Consider the following 16,360-nt stretch of genomic DNA (forward strand, 5'->3'; position numbering starts at 1 on the left):
TCAATGTTAGGTAGCTAAAGCTACCTAAAGCAACACATTTTAGCGTTGGTAATGTCTAATGTGGTCATTACACGTTTTTTTGCGGGACTACTAGTAGAGCCACTAATTGTGGTGGGAAACGGCTGTTAGCAACTCTGCTCCCTTTATGCGCACTATATAATGCTACACAGACAAGCGCTTTTGTTCTATGACTTACACAAAATAAAACTTAGGACACTGATAAACGGTTACTTACTGCTTTCTCTTCTGAAGTAACGCTGGAAAGGAGTCGGGCATCAGCAAGTTTGTCAGCTAGTCCAGCTGCAAATGCCGTTGATAGATTCAAATGCTTTTCTTTTGCTTGTAGGGAAACTCCAACCACTTGTGCCTGACGGTGGCGTCTTTACACAAATGTGTCTTTCTCTTACAATTGCTAGCAATTAAACAGAGAAGCAGAGCTTGGGAGAGGGCAGAGAGTCTTGCCCATAAGGAAGGGTGCCCCTCTATGACATCACAAAGGAACAGTTTTGCAACACCCTGTGGAATCGAGCGTTTTGAGCCATTGAAAAACTTCTATTGGGGTCCACTTCCAAATGCGCAAACCTCATTATCTAAAACTTTGCCAATTTATATTTACATTTACAGGTCAGAAAAGTGGAAAATGTGCATCATGTGGTTTATTGTCATACAAAGCAGCCAATTCATGTGCAAAATAAGAGACCTAAAGCTTGGAAAACAACAGCATTAGCTTAGCTTTCGCATAGCCTGACAATAACTGGAAGTGTTGTTGAAATGCAATGATGTTTAAATTTGCATTAAATAGTTTACTTTCTGGGAAGTTCCTCATAGAAACATTTCTCGAATTATAATATATAAATATTTGCTCTGGATTAAACACACATACACAGGTGTCCTTAGGAAACTAACCCATAATGAATATACAGACTACCAGTTTAGTTCGCATGAGTAGAGGTGACACATCTGGGAAGCTTACGTAAGAAAATAAGTCACAATTGGATAAAAACAAGCTCTACGGTAATAAATATGACACAGTTGTGTTGATAAAGGTGACGATAAGAGTTCTTACAAACATCCGGAGCGCTCGTGCTCGTCGTTATTGTTGTAGCTTTTATCCATCACCGTTGCCATAGCGACCACCTCAAAACAGCGCTCCACTTCAGGCTCAGGCGGCATGCAGTCGTACCCTTTGCCCGCCGAGTTGATGCGCTTGCGATTGCGGGCGCCGGGCTGATACAGCTGCATGGCCGGACGGTCCTGAACAGAGAGCAGTGGGGGTGGGGGGAGGGGGGAGTTTACACCAAATGGTTTTATTCAATTCCGTGCATTACAGTATTTAATTAACAAACTGATGACTGTTTTGGTTCAGTTTGTTGCAAACTTATCAACTGACTGATGAGAGTCCACTTTCCTGTTAGTAGATTTGCTCAGCTAACAGTAGCAATTGTAACTAGGTCGCTAACTAATTAACTAGTGGCTCAGCTTACAGTAGCAATTAGAACTAGGTCGCTAACTAATTAACTAGTAGTTCAGTACAGTACTCATTGTTTGGCATTTCCATTATTAACTGTCCCCTTTTGTTCGGGTACACTCTACCCACTGCTCCAACTGCTGGTTCCAGTGGCCCCCAATGCAAGTGGAGTGTAACAGCAAAAAGTTCAACCTGATACCTCCGCACCTCTATCCAGATCTGCAGCAACCTTCCACCTAATAACTGCCCTGTTTCCACCAGGTTGGACAACAAAAGTTGAAAAAAGCACAAATACGACGTCCATCTCATGCTCACCTTCTGGCTCACCTTGTTTCGGAGGCGCTCCTTCCTGTTTCCGGGGTCGTCCCTGTCCTCCTTCATCTGCTTGTCACCGCTGTCGGGGCAAAAGGGGAAGACGTGGTGATGGCTCTCCTTCTTGGCACGGTCCTGGCAGTAGCCTTTGCCCCACTTGGTTTCGTCTCTGCGCCGCGGGAACTTGTCGAAATCGTAATGGTGGCGCTGGCGTTTCCTCTCCTCGTCTTTACCGCGGTGATCCTTGTCTCGCTGTCTGCGGCACTGCTGCTGCTGCTGCTGCTGTTCCTTGTCACTCTCAGCCTGACCTCTAGTAAAGACATCCACTGCAATTTTTGCTTTTTTTCCTCAAAGTAGATGATCAAAATACAATGAAATAAAACAAAAAGTAAATGACGGGAATTTTCTAACTTTATTAGCACTTATAGTAGTATAAAACTAAGTTTAGCACTATATAGTAAAAGTATAACAAAACCATTTTTAAAATGATTGAGGCCATACTGTAATTTAATTAATTAAATTTAATTAAAAATTTAATTCTATCCGCCCATCAATTTTCTCTACTACTTGTCCTCATTAGGGTCACGGTTAAGCTGGAGCCTATCCCATCTGACTCTGGATGAGAGGCTAAACGTGGAATTAATTAATTATTAGTTTGATTAAATTAATTTGAAATAGTTTTTAGTTTTTACTATTATCATCACTATTTTCCTATTATTATTAGCAGGAGTATTAATATTGTGATGAGCAGCCAAGCCGAGGGTTGTAGCTCTTTTGTCTCTACACTACATGACTACATAACTTATATGTAGTTCTATGGTCATCATCACACTTTCCCTATTGGGAAAATGGAGTGCCCTTGTAAGGTGGCATCAGAAAACATGAAAAAAGCAAAAATATTTGACCATGCTTACTTTTCCTTGGTGTCCTTGACCTTTATCTGTCCATTTGATTTGTCCCATTTTCCCCTCTCTGTCTCCTCACTCTTGTCCTTCATGCGGTCCGAGTCAGCGTCCTCATCACGGTCGCTCTTCTTCAGGAGCTGTAAGTCCACTCTTACATAATCACAGGAAACACTATACAAAATGTATATTTTTACCTTAATTTTTATGTCTTTGTCCGACATTATGTCTTTTTTCTTCTGTTTGTCCGCCTCTTTACGTTTGCGCCTCTCCTCCTCACGCCGCTTTCTCTTCTCCTCCTCCCGTTGACGCTTTTTCTCAAATTCCCTTCGACGGCGCTCCTCTCGCTTCTCCTCTCGTATTCTCTGTTATGATTTTTTTTATTATCATCACAAAAAACTAACATTTAGATGTTTTTATTGATGTCTTACCTGTTTCTCCATTTTCTTGTTTTTGATGTACTCCAGCAGGGGTGTTGTCCTTTTGGCTGAAGCCAAATATTAATACAAAATATTAGGGACAGCTTTGAGGAGGATGCAGCTAAACAGCTACCTCAATCTAAATTCAAGAATGCTCCAATGATCATGTTGCCTGTGATACATACTGTACTGTACTGTACTGCTACTGCCATCTCGTGGTGTAAAAAAAACTACACCATGAAAAAGTTGAGTTTGACATGCATGTTAAATTACATTACCTATAAGTTCTTTGGTTTTGGCTTCGATCTCCCCCAACAGGGTCTCGGGGTTGGCCATGGATTTCTCCTCGTCACATGAATAGTTCTCCAAGAAGCGCTTATATTCGGGGTCTAAGGGGATGAATCGACATTACATTTCTCTGCCTCTTCATATGCAGCACATGAAGAATAGCTCATTACCTTCCTCAATACTTCCGGCTTTAGCATCTTTCTTCTTGAGCTTCTTCTTCGAGATCTTCTGGAAGGGGGCAAACTCAACCACAGCAGGGAACTCCTGGCCTGAAAAAACATGACATTGTACTTTATGACACTGTTACACCAATACACATCAACTGAAGAGAGCTGTGGCATCTGTAAAGCTGTTCACAGAGGAGTGCTAAAGTGCTGTATGCAAAGGCTGAAAGAAGTTGATAGAAAAAGATCACATCATCACCTTTATTGTCGATGAAGACGTAGCCATCAAATCTGTCCCGAAATAGAAGGATGTCCTCCGGGTTTTTAAAGTTGATGTAGGCTCTGGAGAACAGGTGGGGGTACAGACTGAGGACACAGAAGAGAAAAGAGGTTGGTACAGTTAAAAAAGGGGTGTTTATGTTCATATGATGAGAAAAAATACCTCTGATCGGCCGAGAAGAACTCAAAGTAGTCGTAGGACGGCAGCGGGCTGAGTTGTTCTTCTAGCTGCTCCTTGGACAAGTGAGGTGGGAGCCTTCGAATGACCACCTGCAATCAGTCAATCAAATATTGATTAGTATTCTGGATCAATTACAAAAGACACCCAATGAATGACAAAATACCACAAACTATGACAGCACCCACTTTCAGTACTCGACACATAACAATATGGCTCTCAACCGAATTAAATGCATTTCATATTGTACTATATTTAGGTAGGTACTCACAGCTACTGAATGATCATAAAAGATGATGATGAAATTTGGTGTGCCTTATGATGATCATGAAGACGTATCAACAACCAATCAGCAGAAAGTAAAAATGAAGACACAACATTCAAACATCACACTAACATTTCAACATTCTATTCGATGTAGAAATAAATGAACAAAACAAAAATATTTTCTTCATTTACAGGTATTGGTTTTACACAACGGACACATGTGCCTGCAGCTTATAAAATGCACGGTTGATAAAAATAATATAAATGAAAATATAATAATAATAATACTAGTTTTTTGGGCTCCATGTAAATGGGGACCTAATTTAAAGATAAGATACATGTCATTTTACTTCAACTATCTCACTATATGGTTGCGTCCAAAGAAGCTGCTGCTGGAGTACCCAGCATGCTTTGCCAATTTCACAATTACTGTAGTAGTAGTAGTATTGCTATGTGAGTCTCCCAAATTTCCTAAGGGAGGATACTGTCCACTTTATTCGGTACACCAAGCACATACAACCCCTCCAATACAAAGACTGTACTACAAAGATAATCATGACATGCATCCGTGTCCAGTTGCATCCAGTTTATTATTGTATGGTGCCTATTTAGCCCTATTTAGCATAAAATGTAGTATCATGACTAGTTATACCAGTGTGCATTGCTGTTTCTGCTGGTCTTGTCTTGGAATGTAGGGATGTACCGAATGTCCGTGAAAATAGGTTGTTAAACGTTTCGTATACGTTCTCAATCTCCCACAAAAGTCATACATGTGCCAATACTGGCCAAGCTGAAAGATTGAATAAGGTAAATTCGGGTGGTAATAGACCCTGCCTCTCGCCCAAGAGTCGGCTGGAATTGACTCAGGCATAACCAGGCGAACCTGGTGAGAACGAGCGGTATGGAAAATGATAGGTATTTGAGTGAGTCTCTGTCCGCGGTGCTGAAAACCTCCCGCCGTCCGCCATGTTTGTTCCAACAAGCAACATAAACAATAATAGAAGAGGGCGCCTCCATCGTACCTTCGTAAAAACCTCCTTCTTCTCTTCTTTCTGCTTGGGAATGTTGTCCAGCTCCCCCGAATCGTCCCTGAACTTGATCTCCACGACACCCTTGTCCTTCGTGGCTGTCATTTGTTCTTTTTCAGACCTCATCTCGATCCATTTCTCAAGCTTTTTTCTCGCCTGCCCTGGCAACGTAGGTCTTTGATGTGTTCTCGCGAGATGGAGCAAATCTCGCGAGCCCAGTTTGCCTTTGTAACGACTTTTCAAAGAGGTGCTTCGTCAAAGGATATTATTTTAGGAAGAAATTCAAAGTCATTATTTAAACTAGGCTTACTGCAGGCTAAGTAAATCACTTCAAATGTAAATTAATAAACTGGAAATATGTACTATACATGTTTATATCACAATACGGTGTCCAGTTATTAAAATATTTGCATTGCTTCATCTTTTTTTAAAATATTTGTTCAATTTAATATGAAACTTCAATTCATACTATTCATACTATTATACAGGTCTTGCAAGACCGGCTTACTGCACATTTTAGAGTGGCCTTTTGTGACCAACCTAAAGGACACCTGTGCAATAAGGTTAATTTCCTTTGTCGGACCTCCAGGTTGATGATTATAAGTCAAACAAATGTTTGAAATTTGAGTGTGAGAAAATGTTATTGTCCGTGTGAGAAAAGTATAAAAGTGTTCGCTGAGAGGTTTTAAAGCCTTAAAACATGTATTCTTATTGTAAAAAAAAACCAACATGTTGTTACTTTGCAGATTTCACTTATTGGGGCCTATTTTGGGAATATATCCCATAATAAAGGAGAGAACACTGTAATACAATACTAATTAAACTTCCCAACTGTTCTTATAATTCCTAAATACCTGCATTGAAATAAATGTATTTAAATATATTGATTGCAATCTTCTCATACTCATTCTCGTACAGTACATGACGCATACACATATCTATGAGCTAAAATCCTTAAAGATGAATGAATTATTTATTGAACTTGAGTTGCTGGTCGCTTCTCTTCTGCTTTTATGGCTCTGATGCCATGGTAAATATCCACAGGTCTTGTCAAGAGGAAGAGCATTAAAAGTGACTACAAGTGTATTTAATACGGTTAGTTTGTGTCCTTCCAGAGTACAAGGCACAAGCTAACTTGTCTCTTAGCTTTTTGGCTTTGCATTGCCATATCTTCAAAGTGGCAACACCAGGATCTACTGCACAACCCAAGAAAACCTGGCTTATCTTCTGGCATGCGTCTCTGTGACAAGCTGTTGCTATGACAGTTCTGCCGCCAGGTTTGATGTGTGGGTATAAAAAAAGAAAAAAAAAATCACGTGCTGGTGTCCGACAAGGTGTCCAACATCACGTCGCTTTCATACATGTCGCACTCCAGTGTCAACGACAACCGCAGGGGCATGTCCAGCACCATCTTGTCCTGACTGGACAGCGGTGTCTCCGTCGACATGGCGCTGGCGTCCTCAAGCCTCGGTGAGGCCAGCGTGTCGCCAGGCTCGGTTTTGTGGAGTACCTTGATTAGGGCCGGAGTGTCCATGCTGCCTTGGACCTTGTCATCAATGTCGGTTCCTGCTTAGCAGATGAAATTGCAGATAGTAGACAAGAGTTATATAGTAGTCAATAAAACAAGAAAAATATTGAAAACCACTAAAAGACAACCACTGAACAGGAGATAGACATTTTAGCGACAGAAAGTGGCATGCATGTCTCTGTTCTGGCTGCACACCAAAATAGGGCTAAAGCAACAATACATCAATGTCACTAATTAAAAGTCAAGCAGCATTCCAATAAAGATCAATAGATTAAATCAAAATGTGCATCGTACCTACATAGGCGTCCGTTTCGCCAATGTACATGTTGATGCAGTGACCGAGCATTGTCACGGAAAACGCGTCATCTCGTTTCAGTCCAAGTGCCTGCGTAGAAACCACCCCAACAAAATTAAATATGTATTAAGAGTATTTCTTAATTAAGAGTATCTCTATACACCCATTTGTTTTTTCTACCGTGTGGAAGTAGTCAATGGCGCTCTCAAAGTTGCCCATGAGGCTGTGCACGTAGCCTATAGCAGCATAGGTGGAGGCATGCTGGGGAATCAGCACCAGGGCTTGACGGTGGTACTCCAGAGCCTGGTCGTACTTTCTACAGAAATACATATATTAGTTAAAAACAATAGTAAAAAAAATATATTCTAGGGCCCCGCAACCATAGTGAGGATAAGTGGGAATGGTTGGATATTAGAGGGATGGTGCAGGGTTACTTACTTCAGTTTACGACATACGTGACCCAGGTTGTTTAGCAAAGGCTCCCATTTGTCTACAGTCACCTTAAAACAGTAGTAATAAAACAGCTGAATCACTTTTGTAAAATAAAAAGATAACTTGTTTTGCTGGCACTTACTTCATTCCCGATGGCTTTTATCTTCTCCATCGCATCAAGGAAATACTTCTCAGCCATCTTCCAGCTAGAGCATAGTGGGGGGAAAAAAGGTTTTTACACAACTAAACATCTCCACAAACGGGAGCTCTCCCAGATTGATGCATTTGTATAATGTGTGTGTGTGTGTGTCTGTGTGGAAGAGTGACTCACTCTCCATTCTGAAATGCAACCACGGCCACCTCATGTATTACAAATGGGTCCTCTGGAGCGATACTCAGCGCCTGGCTGAAGAAGCGCTCTGCCAGCTTGGAATTGTTGGTCAGGCCATACTCTAGTCCAATGTATAGCATAGGTAGGTGGCATCTACATGACAAAACAAACACTATTATTGACCACTATGTTTTGTAAAACTAATCAAAATGAGGCCGCTATTATTGGTAAAGATAAAACACAGTGGCATAATTTGACCACTATGGTGAAGAAAAAAGTTGCACCACTTGACTGCTGCTTTGGGGAAAAGGAGTAAAATGTTGACTGCATGGCACAAAGCAACAGATGGTGCTATAACCACTCAGCATAAGGCCAATTTAGTCAATCAGAAACCTTTTTAAAAAGGCATGTTTGACACAACCTTTAAAGGGGACCTATTATGCCTTTTCCACTTTTCTAACCTATAAATGTTAAACAATAAACGATAATTTTTTTTTGCTCATTTTGAAGTGAGCTCTGAAAGACATTTGGGATTGCTGAAAACGCTCGGTTTCAAAAGGTTCCCGGGAGGGAACCAGTACATTTGAGATGAGCATAACCAAATTTGTGAACTCCAAGCTCACCCTTTCATTAGCTGGGCGGCTGTGAAGTAGGCAGCCATGGCCTGGTCATGCTCGCTCTCCATTGCGAACGAGTGACCATAGGCAATCCAAGCAGGACCGTATGTCCTCTCCAAGGTGGTAGCTTTGCTGTGGGAAAGGCAAAATAATCACCATTGAATTACCAAATGCCTTACCCCTAGATGTGCACTTTATTGTGCACTGGCTTAATAAATAAATACCTGAGGTAGCGACGGGCGTTTTCGTTTTTATGGCCGACCATCAGATAGTAGCAGCCCACGGCAAACCAAGACACCTGCAAACATGTATATATATTTTTGTCTTAGCTCATAATTGAAATGAATGAAAACCCAAGTGGTGTAGAGGCAACACTTACTGGGTTGTTGGGATACAAGTCCACAAGTTTGTGTGAGAGGTAAAACAACTCTGCAGGACAAAACATACACATAAATAAAAATATTTTTAATTGAAATTTCAGTATTGATTCATGCAAATACTGTGTGTTACCGTTTGCTTTTCCGAGTTCTACTAGCGTTCCTATATGCACTGGTAAACAGGTAGCATGGAAAGGGTCTTTCACCATTACCCTAAAAAGGCACAAAGGAAGACAAAGTGGGCTGCTGCAGTACACACACACACACAAAATCACATTTATACAAGACAGTGACTTACATGGATGTAAGCTTGTAGCACATCTTGAAGTCACAGTTGTAATAATGTCTCTCTGCAAGAGACACCACCATGTCCAGATTGTCCTGGAGACCATTGACAATGGCGGGCACAACCAAGTCACTGGGCTTGTTGTACTGTAGCGGGCATACACAAAAAATTAGCAGGGCAATATGTTGCATTCACAGACCACAACACTAGTTAATCTGCACATTTGCTTTTACACTCAGTTTATCGGTCGTATGTGATCAATTAAGACATGCTTATTATTGTGGTTGTTGTTTGAGGTGTGGGAATTGCACTGTATCATGTCAATAGTTGAGAGAGTGGTCTGGATGGACATTTATTCAAAATTAGCCACATGAGAAATTAAAAATGTGCTGCTTTGTGTCTCCCCAATGTAACAAAAGACATCAACAGTCTTCTACCTTCTTTAACTTGTTCTCAAAGAGAAAACGAAGCAGCTCCTCTTCTTCTTCTGTGCACTGCTGGCTCAGAGGTAGTGATTCCAGGAAGTCTTTCTCTATTAGAAACAAAGATTGGTTGACAATTTTGCATGACTGACAGGATGGAAAATTAAAAACAAAACGTGTCTGGAACAGGCCTTCACCTTCCTGGGCCGTAAGCATGTGGTGTGATGTCAAAAGGTCAAAGGCTTCAAAGCAATACACATCCAGCTTCAAGGCCTCTTTGTAGCTGGAGGTGGCCAGGAGCCTGTTGTCCATAGCGTCATAGATCTTGCCACGCAGGAGGCAGATGGAGCTGCTGATCTTAAATATAAAAACATGTTTCTTGAGTCCACTTGTTTTCGAACCTTTTGTTTTGAAGTGCCACTTCCCCTTCCGGTATGTGTGTGTTTATCAGTGCAGAAGTTACTGCTGATATAGGTTTTCAAATGTTATTTAGTATATTTACAACACATTTGAAGATTCAATGGCAAGATGATTTATTGATGTTATGACACTTATTATATGTAGGTATATTTGATGCCATTGTTACCAACCAAATTAAACTTTCAAACAACACTTTAAAACAACCGCAGTAAAACAAGGTGATGTAAGAGAATAATAAAATAAATAAAACAGAAACCTCACAAAAACCAAAATTACCCCAAGAGCACAGCAACAACTCATTCAAGAGATCAAAAGGTCCCCACAACAACATCCAAAGATCAGCAGGTCTCATTTGCCTCAGTTAAGGTCAGTGTTCATGACTCCATCATAAGAAAAACACTGGGCAAAAACGGCCGACATGGCAAGTTCCAAGACGAAAAACTTCTGAACTAAAAGAACAGGCTTCCTCTCAATTTTGCCTGAAGACATGTTTATGATCCCTCAAAAAATACTCTGTGGTCTGACTAGACAAAAGTGAAACTTTTTGACAGATGTGTGTCCCATTACATCTGGCATAAAAGTAAAAACACAGTTGTACCAACAGTAAAATATAGTGGTGGTAGCATGATGGTCTAGGGCTGTTTTGCTGCTTCAGAACCTGAAAGACTTATTCGGCCTGGATTGAAGTGTCCCACAATAATTTTTATGCAGTTTTGTTAGCAGCTGTGAAAAATATAGACATTTGTAAGGCGGCTGCAGTGTTCTAAGACTTTTTGGATTTTTAAAAGTGCCATCTTTCACCACTAGCTAACAATCCCTTTGGGAAAATTGTGTGATATAAATAGAATAAATAATTTTCTTCCTGAAATACATTTTTCAGTACTGAAATTTACTTACAGAGGCAGGTGATATGTCCCAATCCTTGTTTGACTCCGGCGTCTCGACCTCCTCCTTTGTGTTCCTCTCTAGTGGCTTCTTACAACTTGGCTCCTCTGCCAGAATATCCAAGGCCTGCTGGAACTCTTTCGCAGCATACTAGCAAAACAAACAGTCCCTAAATCAGTTCATTCCAACTCCAGCTTCCACTATTATTATGCTTAAATAGTAACTTACATGGCACCGTGCAGCCAGACACTGACAAGCTCCATACAGCTGCATTGGAGAGAATAACAGTCACAAAAGTTATCAATGAAACTTACATGTCCTTCTATGTATATCTAATTAAACATTGCTACAAGCAGACATTCTGTGTGACACATATCAGCCAAAACATTGGGTCCGCTTCAACTGTTTAAAATGCTTAAATAACTCTTGGAAATACCTTATCAAGTTTCCTGGATCGGAGTGCGTGCGAGGCTCTGTGATATTGTGATGTCAGGAAAAGGCACTGAGCAAGCCAGTAGATGTCCTGGGGATCCTCTGGAGGACATAAACAGAAAAATAGAAAGTAAACATCTAATCTAAACATCATTTTAATTTGGTCTTGAATGCAACATCAACTTTGAAAGAGACAATCTGCATCAATAATGTTCCCACTGGGGCTGACCACATGACGTTCCTTTACTTCCTGAGACCCAGAAAATAAACAGCATTGTTTTTGTTGCTGTTTTTTTTGCATTAAATATGCCACAATAGTGTTTTCTACATTGTCCTTTGCAGTTTTCTTACATTTTCTTTCTTTTTTTTTTTTAAATAAAACTTGAATTATTTCCAATGAAAAGCAATTCATAACTGTTTGCATACTTGCCGAGATTTTTTTTTTTAATTGTTCCAATTGTTTTCTACAAAACATGCTGGTTGGTATGGCAGCCGTTTCGGGAAGACATGTGTCCCATATCGTTTGACAAACCTCAACAAGGATGTCCTCTCCACAGCACAGCAGCTTTCATTTTTAGTAATTTATTTTTTTATGAATTAATATTGTTCACCGAAACGTACAATTGCGAAATTATTTTCCGGATACTGATTAAGCAATAACTTATCTGTAACAAATTTGATAGTAGCAGTCCATCATCACGCTGGCGGCTTATTGACTTACCATGAGAAAGAGATGCTACCTTGTCGGCCCAAAACAGCGCAGTTTGATAGTGTTGCTGTAATTACACATACATACCAAACACTCCAATGTTATTATGTTAAAATAAGCACGTTGACAGCAGTTTTAACTACACTTCAACGCAAGCTAACGCTCAGCTAGCATCAAGCAAACTACCAAATAACACCCATTACCTGGTCAATGAACTGCCGTACTCGCTTCCGAAGTCGCTCCAGATTCATGTTGAATCGTTATACGCAGCAGTCCTGGATATAACACAAATATGTCATTTTTTAAAGAGCCAATAACAAAGTTACCTTAATGTGCTACAGCTACTACCTTGACACTGTGTGAAACCACGGCCGTATACAAATTCAGGGTCTGCAGCCTTCGAAGTGCGCATGTGTGGGGATACTGACGTCATAGTGAGCGAACGCTATAGCCAATTGCAGGGTACGACGCCTCCGAAACACCCAGCCGACGCGTTTGACGTTTGGCGACACGTTCGGGTGCTGCTCCCAGTGAAGCCACTCCGCATGTGTCGGGCACGAATGGATTGTTTAGTTTATATATTTTGTTTATAGTAGCTATCTGTTTAATACTGAGCATTTCAATAAATGACCATATAAACAATAAAAATGTTATCTAAATGTATTTTTGGACGAGATCGATGAGTTGTTTACGAGTCGACAAATTTGATTCTTTTTTACGGAGTTGAACCAAAAGAGTGAGTTCAACTAGCCTACCTATCCGAAATTTCCATCACTGAAAGCCACGATCTGGTCAGCTAAATCAGCTAAATAAACTGAACAACCCTAGAGGAGCACCACCCCTGATTATCTTTAGTAGTTTAAAGCTATTGCGAATACATATGAAGTGGAATTAAACAATTGCAAGGAATTGTAAGAGCAGAATATCTTCCTTATTCCCAAATCTTAGCAATTAAGGCAGCGGATGCAATATCAAGGACATGATCTTCATTTAATTTGGTACTAATTATTATATATAGAAACACTCAAATAAGACATTTGTTTCCTACTTTCAACATGACTGTCATCTGTAGAAACAGGATTGCCTCAAGGCCTGGTGAAGACGTCGCATCATTACATACGTAGATCTCCTATGACTTCTTTTGCTGTTGTTATCATCTCAATTTATTTTTTCTTCATTTTTGTGTTGCTTTCAACTTCATTGTCAACACTGTAATGGTGTTGTGCTGTAGCTTCATCCATTGCTGCTCCTTTGTCGCTACTCTTTTTGATGGCCGTCTCCTTATTGACACACAGAATATTATGCAAATAAATACAATTTCAAGCAAAGAGAATAATTTATCACTATTTCTAAGCAAATATATTATTTTTTTAGGTAATTTTATTAAATAAAAATACATTTTAATTGTTAGTGGCCTGTTGATAACAACAACAGCAAAAACCTGTTGATGACGTCTTTTTCCTCCTGGGTAGCGTGCGATGGCATCCATCACTGTCAGTTTTTTGAGCCAGTCTTGGTGCCAGTTCCTGACGTCATACTGAGACTTACACCGGTTCAGACGCAGCAGGATCTCTTGGTTCTCTCTAGTGATTCGGTCCAACTCTCGTTGTCGTTTCTCCATACCCAGACTACACAAAAAAGTTTTATTGCCATGTACGTAAATACCTGTATATTCCAAATTTATTTCAAGATGTACCTTTTCCTCTCGTAATCATTCTTGTTGTCGATCCTCCCAGTTGTCATCATAATGTGGGATATTTTGGCTTGGAGTTGACTGTTTTCCCTCTGAATCTTCATTGTCAACTCATCTTTTGAAGTCTTCTATAAACAGTAGATAGTGATACCTTCACTTCTGTCCTCTGCAAGTTATTGCTGATGTCATTCACTGTTTTTTAAGGTCTTTCTTTACAGCTCTCACAATGGTTCTCTCATCAATTGTTGTTGTTTACCTTGATATACCTGGTTGACCTCTGTTACTTTGTACACCAGTGGTTTATTTCTTGTTGACAAAATTCCAAATGGTTGTACTGGCTATGACCAATGTTTGTGCAACAATTCATTCCGTCTTCTCTCAGATTCACAATTGTTTGTTTTTCACACATATTGTTATTTTGCGGGCCGCACGGTGGTTAGTGGTTAGCATGTTGGCCACATAGTCAGGAAATCGGGAACACCTGGGGGTGATTCTCCGCTTGGGCATCTTTGTGTGGAGTTTGTATGTTCTCCCTGTGCGTGCGTAGGTTTTCTCCGGGTACTCCGGTTTCCTCCCACATTCCAACATGTTAGGTTAATTGGCGACTCCAAATTGTCCATAGGTATGATGTGAGTGTGAATGGTTATTTGTCTATATGTGCCCTGTGATTGGCTGGCGACCAGTCCAGGGTATACCCTGCCTCTCGCCCCAAGACAGCTGGGATAGGCTCCAGCACCACCGCGACCCTCATGAGGAAAAAGCGGTAGAAAATGAATGAATGAATGAATGAATGAATGAATGTGAGTGTGAATGGTTGTTTGTCTATATGTGCCATGTGACTGGCTGGCGACCAGTCCAGGGTGTATCCTGCCACTCGCCCAAAGTCAACTGGGATAGGCTCCAGCATACCCCAGCTATACTCTCGTGAGGATAAGCTCCATATAAAATAGATTGATGGATCCTTGTGTTGCTTTCACCTCTATAAATGCAGTCAACTGAGCATAAGCATTCAGTGCAATTGATTGATTGAATGAACAATGTAATGGGACACACCTGGGCAACAAAACACACCTGTCACATGCTCCAATAATTGTGCTCACATGAAAAATGAGTGGGTTCAAACAAAAGGGGCTATCTTCTAAGTTGAGCATCCAATCCAGATGTAAATGCTAGTATTGTATACGATAAATTGACTGGCTATCTGATTTGAGGGCTATGTCAGTAGCAGCCTCCTCCCTCGCTAAGAATTAGCCATAAGTTTTTAGACTAAGTGATTGTAGAGATATGCACCGAGTATCATAGCCCTAGCAATCGGTTGACTGTGCTTCTCTAAAACAATGCAAGACCCTGGGCCATCACACATGTTCCTTTGCTTCCAATGGCCGAAGATAGTAGTATGAGTTAGTCACTGTGAAAGATTTTCAACACATCAACAAAACCAGAATGGAAGTTTTACAAGAAGGATGGAAAACTGCCATCTATAAGAGCAACTGTGAAGTATCCTGTCAGCACAACAAACCCTGACCAGCAGATCAACAGAGGCAAGTAAGCTAGCCTTTTTTCTTGGGTGACTGCTTATGTTTTTGGTTTGTAACATGTTCGCTTTTAAATGTTACACCTCAAATGTTCAAATCACGATGCTAAGGCTGATATGTTGCATGCTGACCATAGGTGTGGACTCAATTCATGTGACTTTGACTCAAGTTAGTTGGAACTGGAGTCACAGTGTTGATGACTTTGGACTAGACTTGACAATATCATCATTGACTTGGACTTTCACAGCAGTTAGGTTTTTTCAGTGAATTTGTTGAGTAAAATGTGTCATAATTATATGATTTCTAGTAAGACAACATATTTTCCATTTGAATCTGCCTCATTGACTGCATCTATTAACGTCCAGTCAGGTTTAAGGACAAACAACAAATGTGTGGATTATATTTTCATGTGCTGACTCAATCCTGAATGCTAGGTCAGAACTTTTTGTCTGTGACAAAGGCTATGTTCACACTGCAGGGCATGATGCCTAATTCAGATTTTTTTTTGTTCATACCTGATTTTAGATCAAAGACAATTTCTCTCAATTTTTGTCTCAATTTTGCCAGAAAACATCTTTTTGGTAAAATATGGTCTGAATAGACAAAAGTTTGACTATTTGGAAGGTGTCTGTCCCATTGCATCTGGTGTAAAAGCAATTCAGCATTTCTGAAAAAGAACATTATACCAAGAGTAAAATGTGGTGGTGGGAGTGTGATGGTCTGGGGCAGTTTTGCTGCTTAAGTACTCAGAATTCATGGAACCATGAATTCTGCTGTCTACTGAAAACCCCGAAGGAGAATAGCAGTTTGTTATTAAAATGAACTTGGGTCCTACAGCAGGGCAATGACCCAAAACACACCAGTAATCATTTTGAGATGCTGTGGCATGACCTTTTTAAAAAGGTGCTTCATGCTGGTAAACACTCCAATGTGGTTGAATTACAACAATTCTGCAAAGATGAGTGGACCTTCACAGCGCAATGAGGGTCTCCTCATTGCAAGTTATCGCAAATGCTTGATTGCAATTGTTGCCCAGCCAGTTATGTTTCGGGTGCAATCACCTTTGCACACAGGGCCATGATGATTTGCATTT

The 16,360-nt window shown here is 40.5% G+C and overlaps 4 protein-coding genes across 7 annotated transcripts in view; 1 reads left to right on the forward strand and 3 right to left on the reverse strand.

Annotated features, from left to right (window-relative positions):
* Positions 1-638: 638 nt before the first annotated feature.
* On the reverse strand, positions 639-5,492 carry upf3a (UPF3A regulator of nonsense mediated mRNA decay). Of its 2 annotated transcripts, none has more exons than XM_058081099.2 (10): positions 5,300-5,492; positions 3,996-4,102; positions 3,813-3,919; positions 3,560-3,658; positions 3,380-3,490; positions 3,114-3,169; positions 2,880-3,047; positions 2,695-2,822; positions 1,796-2,090; positions 639-1,254 (listed from the first exon to the last, which is right to left on the reverse strand). In XM_058081099.2, the coding sequence occupies exons 1-10, from the start codon at positions 5,429-5,431 to the stop codon at positions 1,063-1,065; spliced, it is 1,395 nt and encodes a 464-aa protein (XP_057937082.2). In that variant the 5' UTR covers positions 5,432-5,492; the 3' UTR covers positions 639-1,062. The 2 variants fall into 2 exon arrangements, with proteins under 2 accessions (XP_057937082.2, XP_057937081.2); XM_058081098.2 differs by having other exon boundaries at positions 1,784-2,090.
* Positions 5,493-6,596: 1,104 nt separating this feature from the next.
* On the reverse strand, positions 6,597-12,487 carry cdc16 (cell division cycle 16 homolog (S. cerevisiae)). Of its 2 annotated transcripts, none has more exons than XM_058081104.2 (19): positions 12,388-12,487; positions 12,243-12,314; positions 12,052-12,106; positions 11,335-11,432; positions 11,127-11,165; positions 10,911-11,048; positions 9,791-9,950; positions 9,609-9,703; positions 9,184-9,317; positions 9,019-9,098; positions 8,888-8,937; positions 8,733-8,806; positions 8,515-8,640; positions 7,892-8,044; positions 7,703-7,766; positions 7,567-7,628; positions 7,309-7,444; positions 7,132-7,218; positions 6,597-6,871 (listed from the first exon to the last, which is right to left on the reverse strand). In XM_058081104.2, exons 2-19 carry the CDS (start codon positions 12,288-12,290, stop codon positions 6,821-6,823), a joined length of 1,650 nt encoding a protein of 549 aa, XP_057937087.2. In that variant the 5' UTR covers positions 12,291-12,314; positions 12,388-12,487; the 3' UTR covers positions 6,597-6,820. The 2 variants fall into 2 exon arrangements, with proteins under 2 accessions (XP_057937087.2, XP_057937085.2); XM_058081102.2 differs by having other exon boundaries at positions 7,128-7,218; positions 12,388-12,484.
* A 687-nt stretch (positions 12,488-13,174) lies between these two features.
* Positions 13,175-13,859, reverse strand: cfap97d2 (CFAP97 domain containing 2). The gene is made up of 3 exons (XM_078795318.1): positions 13,736-13,859; positions 13,481-13,667; positions 13,175-13,319 (listed from the first exon to the last, which is right to left on the reverse strand). Exons 1-3 carry the CDS (start codon positions 13,834-13,836, stop codon positions 13,203-13,205), a joined length of 405 nt encoding a protein of 134 aa, XP_078651444.1. The 5' UTR covers positions 13,837-13,859; the 3' UTR covers positions 13,175-13,202.
* Positions 13,860-15,191: 1,332 nt separating this feature from the next.
* fgf14 (fibroblast growth factor 14) overlaps positions 15,192-16,360 on the forward strand; it is a 74,182-nt gene continuing 73,013 nt past the window's right edge. Inside the window, exon 1 of one of the 2 annotated variants that reach the window (XM_078795010.1) lies at positions 15,192-15,277. The gene's annotated coding sequence lies outside the window, so the exon portion shown is untranslated. The remainder of the gene's footprint in view (positions 15,278-16,360) is intronic. The other variant, XM_078795011.1, reaches the window with a different exon arrangement.

Source organism: Doryrhamphus excisus, linkage group LG12 (genome assembly GCF_037039965.1).
Source record: "Doryrhamphus excisus strain RoL-2023G ecotype Guam linkage group LG12, RoL_Dexc_Guam_v1.1, whole genome shotgun sequence".
Taxonomy (NCBI): domain Eukaryota; kingdom Metazoa; phylum Chordata; class Actinopteri; order Syngnathiformes; family Syngnathidae; genus Doryrhamphus; species Doryrhamphus excisus.